Source organism: Rhamphochromis longiceps, linkage group LG13, assembly GCF_057381845.1.
Source record: "Rhamphochromis longiceps isolate RC_006_pf linkage group LG13, R_longiceps_female_GT1.1, whole genome shotgun sequence".
Classification (NCBI taxonomy): Eukaryota; Metazoa; Chordata; class Actinopteri; order Cichliformes; family Cichlidae; genus Rhamphochromis; species Rhamphochromis longiceps.
Window position 1 is genome coordinate 19615091 of NC_140569.1, and position 20006 is coordinate 19635096.

Below are 20006 nucleotides of genomic sequence, written 5' to 3' on the forward strand. Positions count from 1 at the left end.
TAAAAATGTACAGTTATTGCTATTAATGTGGGTTTCCCTGTCTGCATCCCCTAATCCCAACCGGGCGCTCCTCCCTGAGCCTGTTTCTGCTGGAGTTTTCTTCCTGTTAAAAGGGAGTTTTTGTTTTCATTTCTTTCAGACTTTTTGCTTTTCATTCAGTTAACTTTCCAACATTAGTTTGTTAATTTTACTTTAGTTTTTATTTATTGAAAATGTTTAATTTCCATTGGTTTTAGTCGTAGTTTTAGCCTTTAATATGTCAAAGGTAAGATAAAAAGAAATAAATCAGCACATGTATTGCAAAAAATATGAATATGTCTATCAAAGCCTCATGAGGTATTTTTTTCCCCAAACACTAAATCTAAACATGCATTTACTTTGTTTTAGTTGGTTTTCCAAGTTAAAAGAGGATTTGTTTTATTTTTTCAGAGGTCTAATTGTTATTTGTATTTCAGTTTACTTTTTTTTTTTTTTACATCTAGTTTTACAGGGTTTTTTTTGTTTACTTTCAGTTACCTATAATAACTCTGTTATTGATGGAGCAGCGGGAGATCTGATAACCAAACCTTGTTTTTACCTGTGCTTATGTTAGAGAGACTGTGGGGGGGGGGGGCGAATCTAAACATTGCATACTGTACTGCTGATTTTATAAACGTCAATAATGTACTCTGACCTCTGGATGTCCTCAGGCCGTGGCCTCTAAAAATCAGTGAGTAAGTCATTGTTTGAATAGTGGCTGGCCAGCAGATACGCCACTAAAGCTCACAAACAGTGGCTCTGTCCTCCAAACGCGACCTCAGTGTGACTCACGGCTCTCCAGTGCATCAAGTTTGCATGCAGTGCTTGTGAGGAGGAGAACAGGGCAAATGGAAAAAACTTTGGGGTGAGGGTGGGTCATTGTCTCAACATATACTGTGTAGACTGAGTCGAAACGACGCTGACTGACCTCTGTAACAGAGGGGAAGAGACTTTTTTTCTGTCCCCACACCATTAAATAAAAACTTTGTAAGACAAAGCTCCCAAAGAGCTAGTTGGAATAGTTTCATGTGTAAGTGAGAAAGCTGTGCAGGGTGTGACCCCCTCACTCTGGCCTCATGTCTGCTTTCTGAGGTCAGACATTTGGTCACAACATCCTGATTAAATCCACAGTGAGCGAGCACAGACAGAGAGACATAGAAATTGATAATCTCCTGAGAATCATAAAAAATCATTTTGATATCTAGATTTTTTTAAAGATAATTAAGCATTGTGTTTGAAAGAAATCCACAAAAAGTCCAAATTCTCCTACACACAGTAATACCAAAAAACTTTAGAGGCCTAGCTTACACATTGGTTTTTATCCATAATGCACAATAGAACACCGAATACAAGTTTTATTTTGAAAAGGTTAAAATTACTATTCTGAACTAAACTGAATTTAGGAATCTCACACTGAGAAGAAAAAAAGATTATCAATCAAAACATTATTAAAAATGAATAATTTAACATCCTTTCTTGCTATAAAATGTGGAAACTGCAATGCTTATGACTTTGAAAATAAAGTCTATGTTGTCTATCAAATCCCTACAAATGTGGCATCACTAGAAAGTCGAGGATGTCCTCTTGACTGTACACCAGGACTCAAATAGATGCATTAATGTTGTTTGGTATAGAGCTCTCAGACTCATGTCCCCCACATAGGACAATAATATATTGCTGGGTCTGGATCATATTTAAAAACCAAATAAAAGCACAATGCCCTGATATGCAGATCATTCAAAACTATAACTACAAGAGCTATAACTTATTTGGAAGCTTTAATGCAAACAAGAAGTTTTCAAAAAGTTGGGTACAGGGAGAACAAGAATTCTGCCGATGTTACGTAATGGGGAAAAACCCACAGCTGGTGAAGCTTCTCAAAACTAATATGATTATTCAGTAAAATGCTTGGGTGTGGGAAAAAAAATCCCAGAGAGGTTGTTTCATGTCTCAAATTAAAGCTGGAAAGAATTTCAGGATTTCATAAACTAAAGGAAAATATCATTAAAGATTCAGACAGTCCAGACTGACATCTGCACACATGGGACAAGACTGAAAGCTAATATTGGAAGGTTATTTTGGAGCCCTGCATTAAACACAGGCGTGATTCTGTAGTGGGAATCGATCATTGCTCGGGTTCAGGATCACTTCTGAAAGACAGTCAGTGAACACTGACATGCTAAAAAAGAGAAATGTTTACAAAAGACACAGAAATGCTTCTGCCTCCTTTGGGCCTGAGGGCTGCGGAGAAGAAGTAAAGCATATTGGGATTTGGCCAGTAAATTAATTTAAGAAAATGTGAGTGCCACGTCATAGCTTAAAGAGAAGAGGGAACATGCAGCTTGTGTCCCCAAAAACTAGGTGCGTTAATATGGTATAGAAATTTATGAAGGCACCTGTATTGTTCAACGATTCAAATTTCTGACTAACGTATGCTGCCATTCTTTTTTCCCCAATGCAACAGGCCTCACTTATCTTCAAAACTGATAGCAAACTGCATGTATTCCAAATGCACGGCTGTGTAGCAGCAGTGAAAAACACTGAAAACATGCATATTTTTTAATGTCGTTATATAAAATGACAATTAAAATGATTGGTTCATTGATGTGTAAATCATTTAATGTTGCAGCGGTTTACTTAAATTACTTTTGCACTGCTTGATCAATAATAACTTCACCTATAATAATGCAGTTTATCTGGAAAATGATTCAACTAAATGTTATTTATACAGCATATAAATGTTATTTATACGCTGCAAGATAAAAACCCTACAACTTTAGAAAGAAAACCCCAGGAATCGGATGACGCTGGATGAGCAAGCACTCGGTGATGGCGACAAGGAAAAACTCCCTTTTTACAGGAAGAAGCCAGAAACAGAAACAGTCACAAAAATATTTGTAAATAACTTCTTTTTTTAAATACATAGAAATTGTAAATCTTTTTATTCATGCAGCCAGTCGTGCTAACATGCTCACATGGCAGCATGTTCGCATACCAACAGTTACTAACTATACATAATACAACTGATAAACTAGTTTTGCTATTAGCAACGGCTAGTAAATGTTTTGCAAACTCAAAAATAATTAAGAGTCTGTTCTCTTTCGTTATTGTCAGTGTGATTAATTTTCAAGACAAACATGTTCATAGTCTTTTTTTTAATGTGTTACAGTGAATAAACAAATTCTAACACATTAATTTGGATTCATGACCTGATTTCAGAAAATATATCTATCGATTTAACAATCTAGAAAATCTTTGATCTCAGTGCATCTTATTACATGTCATTACATGCCTGTATGATTTCATGGGTACAGTGTCAGAAATTAATTTAAGATTCATCCTTTAGCCACCCTTATACATTTCTTCTTCCATACCAGCATTTACTACCGCCTCTGCTTGGAAATTAAATAAAATTAAATAGTTTAATCACTAAAATCTTTTTCCCTCGTTATTTATTTATTTATTTATTTATTTATTTTTGGGTGGGTGGGTGGGGGGGTGGGGTGGATATGAGAGGAATAGAGAAAATACTCATTTGCTGATATATGTGTGCCAAACATGTAGCTACAGCCAGTAGTTTAGCATGAAGGCTGAGAACCAGGAGAAAAGCTACTTTGGCTATTTTCACGTATATTATGATCCAAAGTGAGCTTTCGAGGGTTTAAGTGGATGTAGTTACTTTTGAATAGAAAAAGGTCGGTCTTTTTTTTTTGCTGTTGTTTTTTTGCTATTCTGTTTTATTGACATCAAATTATGATTGGAAGTTGTTAGAAATAATAATTTGTTGAAATTCTCAAATCCCACAAAGGAAATGTAGATTCAGGCACAAGATTCAGACATGAAGTTGGACACATATTTGTCTGACGTGAACAAACATTAAGAAAAATGGGAAAATGCTACATTAGAAACCAAATCAACTGGTCCAGAAGGCACAGAAGACCCTATTTCAATAAAGATATAATTAAAAAGAATTGTAATGATATTAATAATAAACTGTCCTAACTGAGCTTTTAATGTAAAGCTCCTCAGCAATGGGATTCGTCCAGTTGTCATAATCTTTCCAGTTTTTGAATGTTTAGTCACGTGTTCAGGCAGATCATAGATGTTCTAACTGGTTTACCTACGGGAGGTAAGATTGCCTTTCAACAACTTGATCTAAAGATAACAGATCTTTCATAGTCAACTATAAAATTTGTCTGAATACAACATATTTACTTACTTAGCCAAAAACACTATGATTATCTTTACCATCTAAATAGTTTAAAAATAAACATTTATGCTGCAGTGCTAATGGCATAGGTTCATTTAATCAAATTATATTTAAGGTCTTAAAAGCTCAGTGGACAAGGGAAGACTAAATTTTCTGAATTAAGCAGAACTGAATTTAAACTACTCTCATGAAACACCACAGCTGCCCTGTCACGCTGTCTTAAATGCTTTTTAAATAGAAATCCTACAATGCGCAGAACACTATACTTTGGTTATGCTTTGTTAGATTGCTAAATATTCCAAATTTGAGACCCTGCACTGAATATTTTTCTGTAAATGTGCAATTTCAGGTGTTACAGCCTCTCAGTAAGTATGCATTACAGTATTACAGAGAGCAACATTTAAGATGATGCAACTGCTGAGGCAGGAATAAGATAAAGCAAGACGCGAGATGCGTATTCTGGTTACACATTAAGGACCACAGTAAGCATCGTGTACATGTGCATGTTTTCAGTCCCTCAAGTTGACGTCACTGAGTGTGAGAAGAACCTTCAGCTGCCAACACACTCGGTGCAGCTTTCATTTTTAGATCTTGCGGGTGTAAAGCGTTACTGAATGTGTGCTTGTTTGCTGGTAGCAAGAACAACATGTTTGCTTTGGATTATCATTACCTCTAGAAGGTGGGGAAGGCAATATTGTACAGTGTCAACCTTACTACAAAATATTAATTTTCTTCATTAAGTCAATAATTCAGTACAGTAAGTAGCAATATGTGCAAAAACATGGAAAGTCTCTGGCTATACTGTATGTGGCTATGGCTTATTTCATCTGAAGTAAGTGCTAGGCTATTCTAGGTAAGAAGACACATCTAGCAGCATTAGCTAACACGCTACATTGAGAAATAGGTTTCTCAAATGTCAATCCACCCTCAGTTTCTTGGGTGCGGTGAAGTCCGTTGATGGCGTCCCGTTAGCATGTCCATTTGTTGATAGCAGGGAGCTGTTCTGTGGATGCTTCCTCTGAGAACCGCTCTTCTTCTTGTAAGTCTTGAGTGAGACAAAAGAGGGAAAAATAAATCACTACATATAATTTTATAGATGAAAATTCACTCTTCCTCTCAGCCTTCCTGGTTATTATAGTATAGCCCCGAACGACATATAGGAGAACAGGGCTCCACTCCTTGAGGCGGTAGTAATGTTTCCATGGTATTTCTCGATTCCTGGCTCCTCTAGTCGCATAACACAGTAACCTTGGGCTGGATACTGAACTCTGAGGAATCCATCAGAGTGTGAATGTTAGCTTGAGAACAGAACCCGTCTGTGAATCGGGCATATTTCATTTTATATAAAAACAAATGTAAGTTTGCTTGAGAAATAATAACTGCTGGCCACTGCTCTAATGACTCAAAGGTGCAAAGGGTACGTTTGCAGCAGACTACAGTCAGCTGTAGATAAAGGTTTGTGTTGGTGCTTTCACAAGTTCAGGTATTTTAAGGAGCAAGTTATTGTAGGACTGCGGATGTCATCCACTCCAGTGAATGGCTCTCTAAATTTTAATGGGTTTTGTGTAAAGGCAGAGGGCTGTAGCACAAAGGAACAAGAAGCACATCCGTGATAAAGAAAGTTTTCATAGGGAAAACTAAGCACACGTTCACTGCTTCCTTATGATTTAAAAAGGGTCCAAGTAGCAGCCAGGTATTCCTGATAAAATGCAATCAATTTAAATGATCATCAGAAAGAGTGCATGCTAAATGTTCACAACATTAAAATGAGAAAGACTGAACAAGTATGGCTCGTTTGCAAAGGTTTCCAACAGAAAGCCTCTTCTCTCTAAAAGAATGCAATGTTGCATCTGAGCAAACCACAAGGCATCTGGAAAAATGTCCTTCGGACAGATGTAACCAAAGTGGAAATGTTCAGCATTAAAACACAGCATAATGAAACAAACTGCTTATATGAACTGTCAAGTTAGATGGACCTGAATCATGAACTTTAAAGGCCATTTGTGTGACATCTAGGACTTAGTCAAAATCAGCTTAAACAACATGACAATGATCCCAAGCACCGTAACAGACTGGGCGAAAAAGAAAAGAATCAAGATGTTGCAATGGCTAAGTTAAGGTGTTACTAAGTCCAGATCTCATTTGCACTGAGACCTGGACTTTGAGAGCTGTGCCTGCAACATTCAATGAACTGAATCAACATTGTAAGACAGAGAGGGACAAAATTCCACCATAACAATGTGACACGCTGATAAAGTCGTGCATAAAACAATTACTTCCTTTGAATGTTTTACCTTCTTGCAAAGAAAAAACTCACCTGAATGTAGAAGTTCATGAAAAGGATAATGAGTGTGAACATGTAACTTATTTGGAAGTACAACCATCCAATCGGGAAGCTGCATGGCCATATGACTGCCAAAGTTGTCTGGGTCACAGTTAAAAAGAACTGGATCTGTGGAGAAAAACAAACAAACACATCACACACCACAGAGTGAGAGGGTGACAGAGAGCCCCCCCCCCAATGTTCCATACTACTTTATATTTCTGCAACACTACAGGCAAAGGAAATATTGCTCTTTTTATGCCACTACGTGCACGTTTTCATACAATACACACAAAGTGCTTATAAAATATACAGTTCAGTGTGTCAATCAGCCTTAAGTTATTTGACCTTGTAACGGAGTCTGTATTTCCTTTAAATGTTCTTTAAAAGAAATAAATTTAAAGGAGAATTACAGCAAACAGATTTAAAACTAGGAAGCACTTTGAGACACTGTTTAAACCCAAAGTAAACCTTTTTTTAACAATACATTTTCATAACTGCTTATTTAAACAGGATTACAAGGGATAGTAGCAATCTGAGCTGACATAAGACTGTTCTGCAAAGAAGAATGGGCAAGGATTTCAGTCGCTAGATGTGCAAAGCTGGTAGAGACACACCCTAAAAGACTGGCAGCTGTAATTGCAGCAAAAGATGGTTCTAAAAAGTATTGACTCAGGGGGCTGAATAATTACGCACACCCCACTTTGCAGTTATTTATTTGTAAAAAAATTTTGGAATCATGTATGATTTTCGTTCCACTTCTCACGTGTACACCACTTTGTATTGGTCTTTCATGTGGAATTCCAATAAAATTGATTCATGTTTGTGGCTGTAATGTGACAAAATGTGGAAAAGTTCAAGGGGGTCAAATACTTTTGCAAGCCACTGTATATGAGTTTAAATACCTGGTTGACCCCACGTATTTAAACTCATCCACCTTCACTACCTGTCCTTCTTGCATCTTCACCTTTCCACCCGCCTCCTTCCCTTTCACATATATGTTTTCTCTTGCATCTCCTGACTTTCATTCATCTTCCACACGCACGCTAATCTAGCTACAAATCACAGAGTCATCTGCAGAAACTAAAGTCCATGGAGTTTCCAGTACTTTTGGATTTTAATTATGCATTTAATTGCACTTTTATTTGAAACAAACCACGTATTTTTTACTAAAATGCCGCTATTTTTACTTAAGAATCTGAATATTGTTTCTAGCACTGGAGGAAGAATGTGAACCCACCAGCTGTAACTGCGTGATGTACTTCTTCCACCAAAGGTATGGCCGGATGGCTGGAATGGCTGAGAGGCCATAGTACGAATACATCACGACGTGAATGAAGCTGTTTAGTGAGGCACCGAAGTACGCTGGAGAGGCACAAAAGAAAGAGACAGGATGATATTAACAAAGAGAGAGCAGGGATAATAAACTTGTTATTAGTCTGTTGTGTTTGGAGAATTTACTACAGATTTTATGTTAAAATAAAAAATAAAAACACTAGAAACCATTAACAGTAAAGTAATGCAGAAGTAATATGGTTTATGTGAGCAGTAAAAAGCGCAAAGTTAGTTACACATTGTAGCAGCGTGTGGGTCAATAAGTGTCACTTTAAGAGACTAGAATGAGCTGCTTTCAAGGCTAATGGGTTAGAGCACTTGAATTATTTAGCTGAACTGTGATGCCAGACTGTTTCTGTGGTTACTGGAGGGTGAAGCTGTGTAAAAACACTCACAATGCCCACAAGGTATCCAGTTCATAACAAACCACCAGATATTCAGCATGCTAGCATGGTGGTAAAGGTGCAGGAACGTGATCTGGTGATTATTTTTTCGTAGTATGAAGAAGAAGGTGTCCATGAACTCGATGAGCTTGGAGAAGTAGTACCACCAGAGGACATTTATAATCTGGGTGGGGGTGGGGGAGGAGAGAGAGAGAAACCTTCATAGCAAACAAAATATATACACAAAAAAAAAAAAAAAAAAATGTTGGCAAAATTGGAATGGGTTCCCAAAGGCACCCAAAGGTCTGGGAGGAATCTGTTTAACTGTAGGACTGACAAACTGATAAACCTTTTAATTTAATTGCTGCAGAACTGCAGAGCCAAGCACATTTCAGTGAGAGGCTTGTTTTCACTGATGCTGAAGACAGCCATCATGATGTCGAAAACTGGATTAAATGCACTGTCTCTGCAGCTTATCTGACTGGATTTATAGCTACCTGCCCACAGAAATCAAAGCAGATCAGTGGATACACATTTTAAGTAAAATGCCTAAATATGCTCTCTCTCTCGTATAGACTCTCTTACAATTTCACTATAAAGCCCATCAGTGTATCAAAGAAGCAATCAAAAGACAGAGGAACACCCACACAAAAAGAGTGCACAGTGTAAAGGTGACTGACCTTAATATCCGCTTCCTCTGCACTGTGAGTGTTCTGGCAGTAGAAGTTGTAGCCTCCGTGCCACGCAGCGCTAATGAGCTGTAGATAAAAAGACATTAAATGTAAAATTAATTTATTTTGTACCAAAAAAAAAAAAACTAAACACAAAGAATGTGCAGTGCACAAATAGAAGTGCATGATTTGTGTTTTTAAATATGACTCAATCCTTCCAGCAACTAACAAACGTGTGCAAATACACGCACAAATAGCAAGTAAGATAACTATTTTCTCCTGTTAATACATGTTGTGTCAGATTGTGATGAACCATCTTTAGCTGATAACAATTAATGACAACAAAGATGATACAGTTTAAAAGGCATCAAGCTCATTGTTTATTATCACACAACGTGCGGGAAGTCGTTTAATCTAGGAAAGGCTAATTGCAGTACTCTAGGACAGCGGTCCCCAACCCCCGGGCCTCGGACCAGTACCGGTCCGTGAGTCGTTTGGTACCAGGCCGCGAGAGTTGAGGCTCAGGTGTGAAATGTGTGGTTTTCAGGGTTTTTATCGGTTTTCAGCGTTATTTTGTTATCGTTTTTATCGTTAACTCGCTTTTCCTGGGTCTTTTCACGTGTTTTATGTATAACTCTTCTATTTTTCAGTACCGGTACTAGTTTTATTTTGTTGTATTTTTCTGCGACACCTTAAAGGCCGGTCCGTGAAAATATTGTCGGGCATAAACCGGTCCGTGGTATTCAGCAAAGGACACCATGTACTCACCTTTAGTCTACATTAACTCCCTTTTGTTTGCACTGATTTTTGTGTGTGTATGTCAAAGGTTTCATTGGAATGTTTGCAAAGCTCCGAACACTTTCTGACCGGCTGCTACGTTCCTTAAAATCCAGACTCTCAGACCATCTGCAACATGTTAGCTTCAACAATAAACATGCAGCAGCAGCAGCAGCAGCCTGTAATCTCTGTGGACTACATAAGAGGAGGAAACTTACAGAAACTGGATTATTCAGCCTATTTGTTGCCATTTCTAGTAAATCTTGTTAGAGGCATTGAAAGGGCACATTAAAGAATAATTATTCAAATACACGTGGATGACTTAGCTGATTGCTGAGTCACCACTTCCATATAGATGCACTTTGTCTGCTGCTGTAAAAGGCTTCACTTACACAGCTTAGAGCCAAGAAACCGCCAGCAGAATGAGGTTTGTATTTTATCTTGTGGGCACAGATATTAGCCTGTCTCTAACTTAATATACAGCTTTGATTGATTGATTTTTTTCAGACTTACAGATGCATTATAGTCAAACAAAACTGATCACAATTACAGTTGTGCTCTGGAAAGTTGACAAAGATCAAAAGTGGCCTGTACTTTGATTCACATCAGGTGGCCTTGATTGATTTTGCACTGCCAAAAGTTCACCCCGTGGCTGCGGCATTACCAAACTGGAGTGCTTAATGAATCAAAGCAGGCAACAGTCCACTGGGGCCTTACGCAATGCGGCGGGACAGACAAGATTGGTCTGCCAGCTGTGATGGGGAGGAGACTAAAGATACTTTAGACTTACACGTCCTCAGAAATGCTATGTCTGGTTCTGACATCCTGGTGTTCACAGTACGCATAACAGCAGATGCTGTCACTGATAAGAGAACTCTGCACTATTGCCACATCCCAGTGCACTGAGCTCAGACTGACTGAGCCTCCCTGCCAAATAAGAATGCTCTTCCATGTTTGTTTACATTAGTGCGTCTCTCAATTGCAGTCACTTAGTCAGCCCGTTTATAAAAAAGCAGTTTTCCAGCAAACAATAGTGTCCTGTGCTAAAAGCTGGCACAATGAGCCTGTCAGCATCCAGCTGCGTCCCTCTCTCCCCCCCGGGGGCTTTGTCTCTTGGTGCAGCTTTCAGCCACAGATGCAGGCAGCCAATTCCTCGCAAAAGAGTGATGGCGCACTGATATCTGTTAAAAATGAAGCTATAATTAATTTTACACTCAATTTTTGTACTAATCTAGCATGATAACTCATGTTAGAGGCAGATGTGGGAGGTAACAAAGTATAAATACTTCGTTACTATAGGTATCAGTACTTTTTCTGACAGCTTTTTACTTTTACCTGCTACATTTTCAAATCTGTACTTTCTACTCCTTACATTTTCAAAACTTTTTGAGGGGAGTTATTATTTCGTCACTGTGTCTTCAAACGTGAAACTGATTTAAGTGTAATGCTGAGCCATTACCGCTGATTTTAGGATTCCCCCACCTGCTAAATTAGTCTTTAACCTCTTCCCAACTCATTTTCCTGTTTAGAGGCAAAGTCACCCTCTACAGAAAATAGAGCTATTTTTTAATTTTCTGTCTTTTTCTCTGCTCATGTCCTACTTCCCTGATTCAAGCCCAGTACCTTTGTAAGAATTAAAATGTAAACTGAAATAAAATCAGTATTTCTATCTACTAATATTATTTTATCATTACATTAATATAGGACAAGGTTCGGTTAGCTTTGCATTGCAAAAGTGGTAGAAATGTTCTTCAAGGAGGTACTTTTACTTTCTTTAAGTAGGTGAGATGCCTGCTGTTGTGATTTGGCACTATATAAATGAAACTGATTTGAATTTTCAACACATTAACTTAAACAACCGTCACACTTACTGCCTTGTATAACCTGCCTCTTGATAGTTGCCACAGTAACAACACAATCAATGGCCAATTGGTGTATATCTAGTTCTGGGTCATTTTAGTTTCCTCCTCTTTATTTTATAATCTATTTGCAGTGCGACTCTGCTGTGTTTGCTTTGGCCCAGTTTAGCTCATCTCTCAGCGCTGAGCAGTTCGTTTACCTCATAGAACATATAAAAGGACAAGAGCGTCAGGCCCAGATTGTAGAACACCATGACGGCTCTGCAGGAGTACGGCTGCCTGTGTTTCATGTACTTGGGCCCCATCCAAACGATCAGAAGGTACATGACTGTGAGTGCAAAGGTTGGTGGGTAGTTGTCGAGCAGCAGCATTCCCCGAACCCGCTGATCTGAAATATGGAGATAAAGAGGTGAGGAGAGGAGGATGGACAATAAGGTGGCCTGACTGCCAGCAGCAAATGAATGAAGAGAGCTGAAAAGAAATCACCAGCAAAAGGAATATTGCTCAACACCTAGAAAGTTAGCAGGCGGAAAAGCACAAGACGATCCACAGAGCAGTGTCGAGCATGTAACGTACGACTTGGGTCAAAGGTTTTAAGTAATGTTTACCTTATATAACATTTTCTCACAGGGTACTTGTAGAGTTGTGAATGATTTGCACCGTTCAGTGAATTAGTGCAATTTGCATCATCTTACCTCTTGGACCCATCCATGAGTCGATATACGCGTTCAGTTTATGATTGAAGGTCTCCATTTTTCACCTAGAAAAAGAACAGAGTTGTTAGACGTTATTACAAAATAATTATTCAAAAGCTTAAAAAAAGAATAATAAATGTAAAGGAGTATGTGCTACAGTAAGGTAATCGAACTACTCTGTATCATCTACAATTAAGACTTTTAGCAGCATGAGCATCACGGCGACTGTGGTTAGCACCGTTTCCTCACAGCAAGAAGCTTCTGGGTTCAGACCTTGGTGGGGCACTACTGTGTGGAGTTCGCAGGTTCACTGGGAGCTCTGGTTTCTTGCAGGATTAAAAGATATGTTATGTTAATGCTGCCTATGTATGCCCAGGGTAAACTTGAGTTCTGTGCATTCAGGAGAGGATGACTCATCACACCACGATTTTATATGCAACATACCAGGTTGAACCCCATTTTCCTTCACAACTTCATTAATCCTTCATATTCAACATAGATTCAAGGTGCTGGAAACACTCCTGGGAAAGCCTTGTTCATATTGACATGATGACACCACGCAGTTACTGCAGATTTGTCAGCTGCAGATCCAAGTGTAGCCCTGTTGGATTGTGATCTGGAGATTGTAGAGGACCTTTGAGCACACTAAACTCATTGTCATGTTCAAGAAACAGGTTTAAGATGATTTGAGCTTCGTGACATGCCGCATTATTCCCCCAGAAGCAACCATCAGTAGGTATACTGCTGCCATAAAGGGACCCGGATTAGTCAGCAACAATACTCAGGTAGGCTGTGGTGTTTAACCAGTGCTCAGTTGTTATCAAAGGGCTCAACATGTGCCAAGAAAACACCCCAATAAACTAATATACCAACACCAGCAGCCTGAACACACTTTCATGTTACCTGGACCAAATTCAGACCTTCAACATCCAAATGTTACCAATGTTTCCAGTCTTGTATTGACCAAACTTGGTGGGCCTGTGCAAGTGGTAGCATCAGTTTCCTGTTGTTAGCTGCCCATCTTCTTTGAGATTCAATGTGTTATGCGTTCAGAGATGCTCTTCTGCATACCATGGCTGTAACGACTGGTTGTTTGTATAGTTACTATTGTCTTCTCATCAGCTTGAAGCACTCCGGCCATTCTCCTCTGACTTTTGGCATCAATGAGGCTTTTTCAGCCAAAGAAATGCTGCTCTTCAGGATATCTTACCAGTCTGTGTAAACCCTGAAGATGGTCATGTGAGAAAATCCAGGTAGATGAGCAGTTTCTGAAATTTCTAACCGATTGTGTTGCTTAATCAGTCATTTCAAATGTGAGTTGAGAGACTGAGCTAACGCCACTGGATGTCTCTGTGCGTCTCTCTCTCACACACACACACACACACACACACACACACACACACACACACACACACACACACACACACACACACACACACACACACACACACACACACACACACACACACACACACACACACACACACACACAAAATACTAGGTTATAACCTAAATTTAATACCACGGTACCTAAATAAGTCTAATGAAGAACATGACGCCCAAAACCACCTCTCCCAATATGGTTGTCATTTGGAATTAGTAACAACAGTCACTTATGAGAGCAAGTACAATTTCAGGGAGTAAAACAAAACCAGCACAATGAAAAGATGTTAAGTCTATAGAGTGTGGTGGAAACCAACCATAGTTTTATCACTACAAGTAGACATAGAGATGAATGCAGTGGTAATCAATCCTTGTGAAAGATGTCTTTATTAGTGATCAAAACCACAGCCTTTTAAAAAATATGATCAACTCTAAGCAGCGTTTAAACACCATGACATAACTCCAAGAAATCAATTCTGATATATGCCTATCAGCAGCTGAAAGCATCTGTGCCTGCCTGCCTTTTTAAGTCTCCATACTTCAGTCCATAGATTCTCTCCACCTAACACATCCCATAAACCTAGCAGTGATCCTTCACATCCCTCTTGTTTCCATCAACACATCAAATATATCCAGTTCTCACTCTGGGATGCAAATGAAGTGCAGAGGCCAGGAGGCAGGTGTACTCAGAGGATAACCACGACTCTATCCCATTACTACCAATGTGTATTGATCCTCTGGCTCTCAGATTGTTGAAGATGATGAACGTGTCAGAATGTGCAGATTCATTAGCCCTTTATGTGTATATTTCCTAAACCTTGTGGATGTTCTGCTGCCAAAGCTGTCATATTGTGGTGGTGGTTGTGGCCCTGTGTCTGCTGATAGTTCAGCCCTTTGTGACCGTTTCAAACCCACAGTTTGTAATGTCCCCCTCCTGATTTAAACAGCTGCCTGAGGAGCTGTCAAGAAGAGCGTGAAAGCAAATTATTGCTCTGTCAGTAGATATACCACTATATAACTGTCATACAGCAAAAAGTTAGGTTTTACTGCTATACTTCAGAAAGTCAGATCGGCCCAGTGATATGAAGCAGAAGGCCATGTACAGGCCAGTATGAACGTCTGGATGTGCACCACTGGATATTTTTTCCATATAAGTCTAATAAGTTACTACTGCCAGGTTCTGTTCACAAGCCTGTCTCCTACTATGATTTACAGCAGCAGGAAGCACATTCATCACGACACGCAGGCCTGGATAAACGCATCATGTTTTTAACAATACAGGACATTTTCAAAAACCAGTGCTTCTACACAATAACAGCACTGCTTCCACATACAGTCTTAACAATACTCTCACTTCAGAAGTGCATGAATCCCTGCGTTAAGATTTTCTTACTCCCAATCTGATAAGTCTCATGATCACATGCTTTATTCATTATCACCCCAGAGGTGTTTACACATTCCTGCAGGCCTTTATATTGTTTGCAAAAGCCTGCTGTATCACTTCAGCCTTTGCAAACAGAAATAGTACGACTGCCTTCTTTATATCCTCTGACATGTTTCCCCAGCTATTGAGTCAATGCAGCAGTCTGTGATCTAACCGACTGCTGCACCGCTGGACTGTCGCTACACCTGCCCCCTGAGAGCATGAAGACAAATCCCATTCTCCTGCAAGCTGAGAGATACTGTAGCTCTTCTACCACATATGAAAACACTTTTTTGACTCTTACATTGACAGTAAATCGCACCGTTTTTCAGAATAACCTTGGCCACTAAAGACAGAAATGTGAGCAGATCTATCAAATTTAACCAAAGCATCTCAATTCAACCTGCACACGCCTCTTAGACACAGTCATATGATACTGAAATGCAACTAACAGAACTGAGAGGACACACTAATGACTTTGTTTACATGCATTCAGAAAGTCTTTTAATCTATGTAAAGAAATTCTTATTTAAACTGACTAAAGCCCATAAATACAGAGTATATATAAGTAAAAGTTAAACACCTATTTGAATCGCTGCTCAGGGAACACATAGCATGTAATCATTTATCTGTCGGCACTGAATATGGCTTATTCTGATTGACCCCAGTTTGGTAATATCCTCGCTGATTATCTGAGATGCATTAGGCTGCACCAAAACATGATAATCTGCAGGGCCTTAATCAGAGCAGGCTGAGCCTCAACAGGGGAGCAGGTTAGCAGCCAGTCAGTGAGTCTTTGCTGGGTACAAGCTGCATGCAGCCCTGCAAAATATGTCTAAACAGTCAGAGCTGAAGCTTCTATTTAGTGTTGTTTTATTTATATAGCACTAAATCACAACAACAGTTGCCTCAGGGTGCTTTATATTGTAAGATAAAGATCCTACAATAATGCACATATGACCCCCTATGAGCAAGGGCTTTGGTGACAGTAGGAAGGAAAAATTCCCTTTTTAACAGGAAGAAAACCTCCAGCAGAATCAGGGTCAGAAAGGGACGGCCATCTCCTGCAACTGGTTCTTCTTGAAGAGAGGAAGACTCTCTAATAGTATTCATCACTGCAGTATGTGCCACTTTAAAGGCTCTCTGTTTCTTTCAGGCTACTCTGGGAATGGTTTGTAATAATTTCTCCACTACTGTGGCGATTTTCACTTTATTTACCAGGTGTTTGTCAAAAATCAGAGAGTCCTCTTATTAGAGTTCTCCTCAAACATCACCACACAAAGATAAGACTATCAAACCAATCCATGCACATCTGTTTTGCTAACCTGCACAAGAATAAACACAACCTTAGCTTTTTAAACTCATTTCATTGTCTTCACATTCATTACTGGTACTTTCTTGGACACTTTTATCTTCTCAATTTTTTTATGACTGCTGTGTGAAGGTTGTCTGGCAAACTAAGATTTCCGTTGTACAGTATAAACCTGTCTGTGCTTATTTGCATGTGTATATGACACTTACAAAACTTTATGGACATTTCCCACCTCTGGTAACACATGTAACTAATTCTCAACAAAAATTAAACTACAACTAAAAACCAGCATCATGTTTTCACTCTAAGCACCTGTCATGTCTTATTAATTACATGGAAATAGTCGATATAAGGCTAGCTTATTCTCTCTAGTGCCCTGCTTTAAATGCTAATGTACTCATTAAATGCATGGGTGACCACCAAGAATAAAGTGGCTCTACAGATGATGATGATGATGATGATGATGAAGAAACCCAATTCAGTTCCCGAGAGCACATAAAAATGCACACTTTCACTCCTGGGTTTGTCACATTATCTACAGCCATCACTTACAAACATGTATTAAGCGCACAAAAACACGTTGCAGTACTCGGTGGCTACTTCCAAAGAGTTTTGACGTGATGATCGCGACAGGTTCACGGGACTGCTACACAAAACCGCCTCCCCCCCCCCCAACACACACACAGTATTATTGTATAATAGCAACTATTCTGCATGGAGGGGGGGTCACACGTGTAACCCTAAGCTGCACTTTACGCACTATCCTGTTCAGCAGCAGCCCCGTTAACCTAAAGATGTGAGCTGCTGCCGACGACGTTAACCCCGTTAATTTCAAAGCGGAAACTTCCAGAGAGGAATTCATTAACATGCCGAGCAGCAAACTTCGCATCCCGTCGATCGCAACCTACAACCCACAGTAACAGCAGAGGTCACCGCTTCGGGAGCATCAGTCAAAACTGGTCGCTTTCACTGCAGACGCCATGAAGGCAGCATCATTAATAATAATTATAATTTTTTATTTTTTAAAAAGAAGAAATAAAACGTAGAAGAAGACAGAGAAAGCGCCTACCGTACAGCCACGGAGCTGGGCCGGCGCCTTATTTAGACGGAGGAAGAAGCCCTGAGAGTGGATCAGGAGAGAGTGGATGCAGCTGTGAGCAGCGGACTGCCTACCTTTGGAGGCGGAGTGAGAAAAAAGGAGAAAAAAAGCCCGCCTGTGTAACCTTGGCTTGGCCGGGTCTGGGCACAATGTGCAGCCTTGTCGCTCACAGTGGAAAATAGTGGGAGGAACACGCAGATTGGCCCATTGCCCCGCAGGAGGGCTACAGCCACGAGGTGACCCGATGCGTTGCAACTGCACACGCAGGAAAAAGGGAAAGAAGATGACATGCAGGTTTTCTGTACCTTCCTGTAACTTTATTACAAAGTCACATTCATTAGAAGGAAGAATTGGGTCGTTGCAGATTTTATTTCTCATCAGTGGGAAACATATTTGAAGTAGAAATGAAGTAGAAATAATTGAAGCCACACGTGACGTTTATGGTTTAAAGACACGAGTTATGTCACAGGTTTTTACTGCTGGTCAAAGGGGCGCTCGTTCGTGCATCGTGATTTTTTTTTTTAAGCTTTGCACTATGCCAAGGAGTCAGGCTTCTGATCAGGCATCATTTAATCTGTATCAAAGATCACTTCTGATGTAGAAAAAAAATCCTCCTGTCGCAGGAGACTTAAAAAAAAATCTTTTCTTTAAGTGTCTAAATCAGGGGAGTTAAACATAAGGTTTGGGGGCCAGAATCAGCCCAGCAAAGACTCGAGTTTGGCCCACTGGAAGGCTGTGGAAATATGACAGATGGCATTATATTTAGATTTTTGTTGTATTTTCATAGCTTTTTACAGCTTTTCCTAAGTAATAGATAAAATAATATCAGTTAAAACACAGAAAATCCCCGTTTTTTACATTTCTTTCTTCTTCTTTTGTTTTTTTTCCAGTGAGTCCACGGGAAAAGGGGACATTTTTTGCGAATTAATGTGAATTACTCTCATGCTCACTTGAAATCAAAGTGAGTTGACGTGGCCCACTATGTAAAATGAGTTTGACATCCCTGGTCTAGTTTACAACTGTTTTTATGACCTGTCATAATAAAGACACTCTTTCATTGTCTTTCTCTCTCTTTTGAAATGAAATATTTTGCAAATATATAATCAGTGTGTTTAGTGATGGTGTACAGTTCACTGAAAGTTTCCTTGATTTGTACAGAGCTAGCTGCAGTACATGCTACACTCAGAGGTAATTCTTGCTGAATGACATTTAATATTGTGCATGTGGCTGCTGAGCTAAGCGTACTTGAAGTATGGCTGTGTGCTCACTATGCATTTTTAATAAAAAACAGCTTTTTCTTTCTTTCTTTTTTCTCCTTACAGTTATGACTGGATGCTTGCAGGGTAAACAGGATATTTATGCATACCTCACACCCATCTCTTTTAAGAGACCAGTAGGTCCATAAAGCACAGACACAGTCCCAAACAATCCCACATGTTTAGCCACATCTAAATGGGTTGAGAGAAAAACCTTTGGTGAGCATCACTTATGAGGAGTTTACAGCACAGCACAACATAAACCACAGTGGTGCTGTGGTTTATGTTGGATTTTGAACTTTTTTGACTCAGTTATTAGTTTTTATATTGTTTAATTACTTTTATAATTCACCAGTAACACTTTCCAGGTCATACTTTAATTTTTTTTCTTAATTTTTTTAAAAGAAAAAGAAAACACATTTATCCAATTTGTCATTAATAAGTACTCAGTTCACACTGATACAGACACACTCGCAGAAACACCCTTTGGCCATTGAACGTTCCCCCAGAATTTAAAATCCTTCTCCTCACATACAAGGTCTTGAATAATCAGGCCCCACCTTATCTTAGAGACCTCACAGTATCATATCACCCCAACAGAGCTTGTCACTCTCAGACTGTGGGCTTACTTATGGTTTCTTGGGTATTTAAAAGTAGAATGTGAGGCAGAGCCTTCAGCTTTTAGGTCCCTCCTTATGGAACCAGCTTCCAGTCCTCCCTTAGTTACACTGGAAAAGGCCTAGGCTGCTGGGGACTTCCCATGATGCACTGAGCTTCACTCACCTCTTTTCACTCTCTGTGTCTATATACGCCACTCTGGATTTAATCATACATTATTATTAATCTCTGGCTCACTTGTGTGCCCTTTGTCCTGCCTCTGTCCCCTCATCCCCAACTGATCGTGGCAGATGGATGCCCCTCCCTGAGCCTGGCTCTTCCAGAGGTATCTTCCTGTTAAAAGGATGTTTTTCTTTCCCACTGTTGCCAAGTGCTTGTTACTGTAGATATAAAGCACTATGAGGTGACTGTTGTTGTGATTTGATGCCATATAAATAAAAGTGAACTGAATCAGTGATGATTATGTGGGCTTTTTTTCCTGCTTATTGATAAAGCTTGTGTCATACTGCCCAAAGTGAGACAACAGAAAGAAGCTGTAAGCATACAACTAACAGATTTATCTGATATAGCATGCATGTTAACAACCAGAAAAACTAAAAATTAGTTGAAGTTAAGTTTCTGATCTGATCAACATCAAAACTCAT

General features: G+C 39.4%; 1 protein-coding gene across 2 annotated transcripts; it reads right to left on the minus strand.

Annotated features, from left to right (window-relative positions):
- Window positions 1-2971: 2971 nt before the first annotated feature.
- On the minus strand, window positions 2972-17785 carry elovl5 (ELOVL fatty acid elongase 5). 2 transcript variants are annotated; one of them, XM_085428301.1, is made up of 8 exons: window positions 17563-17785; window positions 12272-12336; window positions 11777-11964; window positions 8950-9027; window positions 8282-8453; window positions 7792-7916; window positions 6546-6680; window positions 2972-5273 (listed from the first exon to the last, which is right to left on the minus strand). In XM_085428301.1, the coding sequence occupies exons 2-8, from the start codon at window positions 12327-12329 to the stop codon at window positions 5145-5147; spliced, it is 885 nt and encodes a 294-aa protein (XP_085284427.1). In that variant the 5' UTR covers window positions 12330-12336; window positions 17563-17785; the 3' UTR covers window positions 2972-5144. The 2 variants fall into 2 exon arrangements, with proteins under 2 accessions (XP_085284427.1, XP_085284426.1); XM_085428300.1 differs by having other exon boundaries at window positions 17459-17782.
- Between the last annotated feature and the right edge of the window lie 2221 nt (window positions 17786-20006).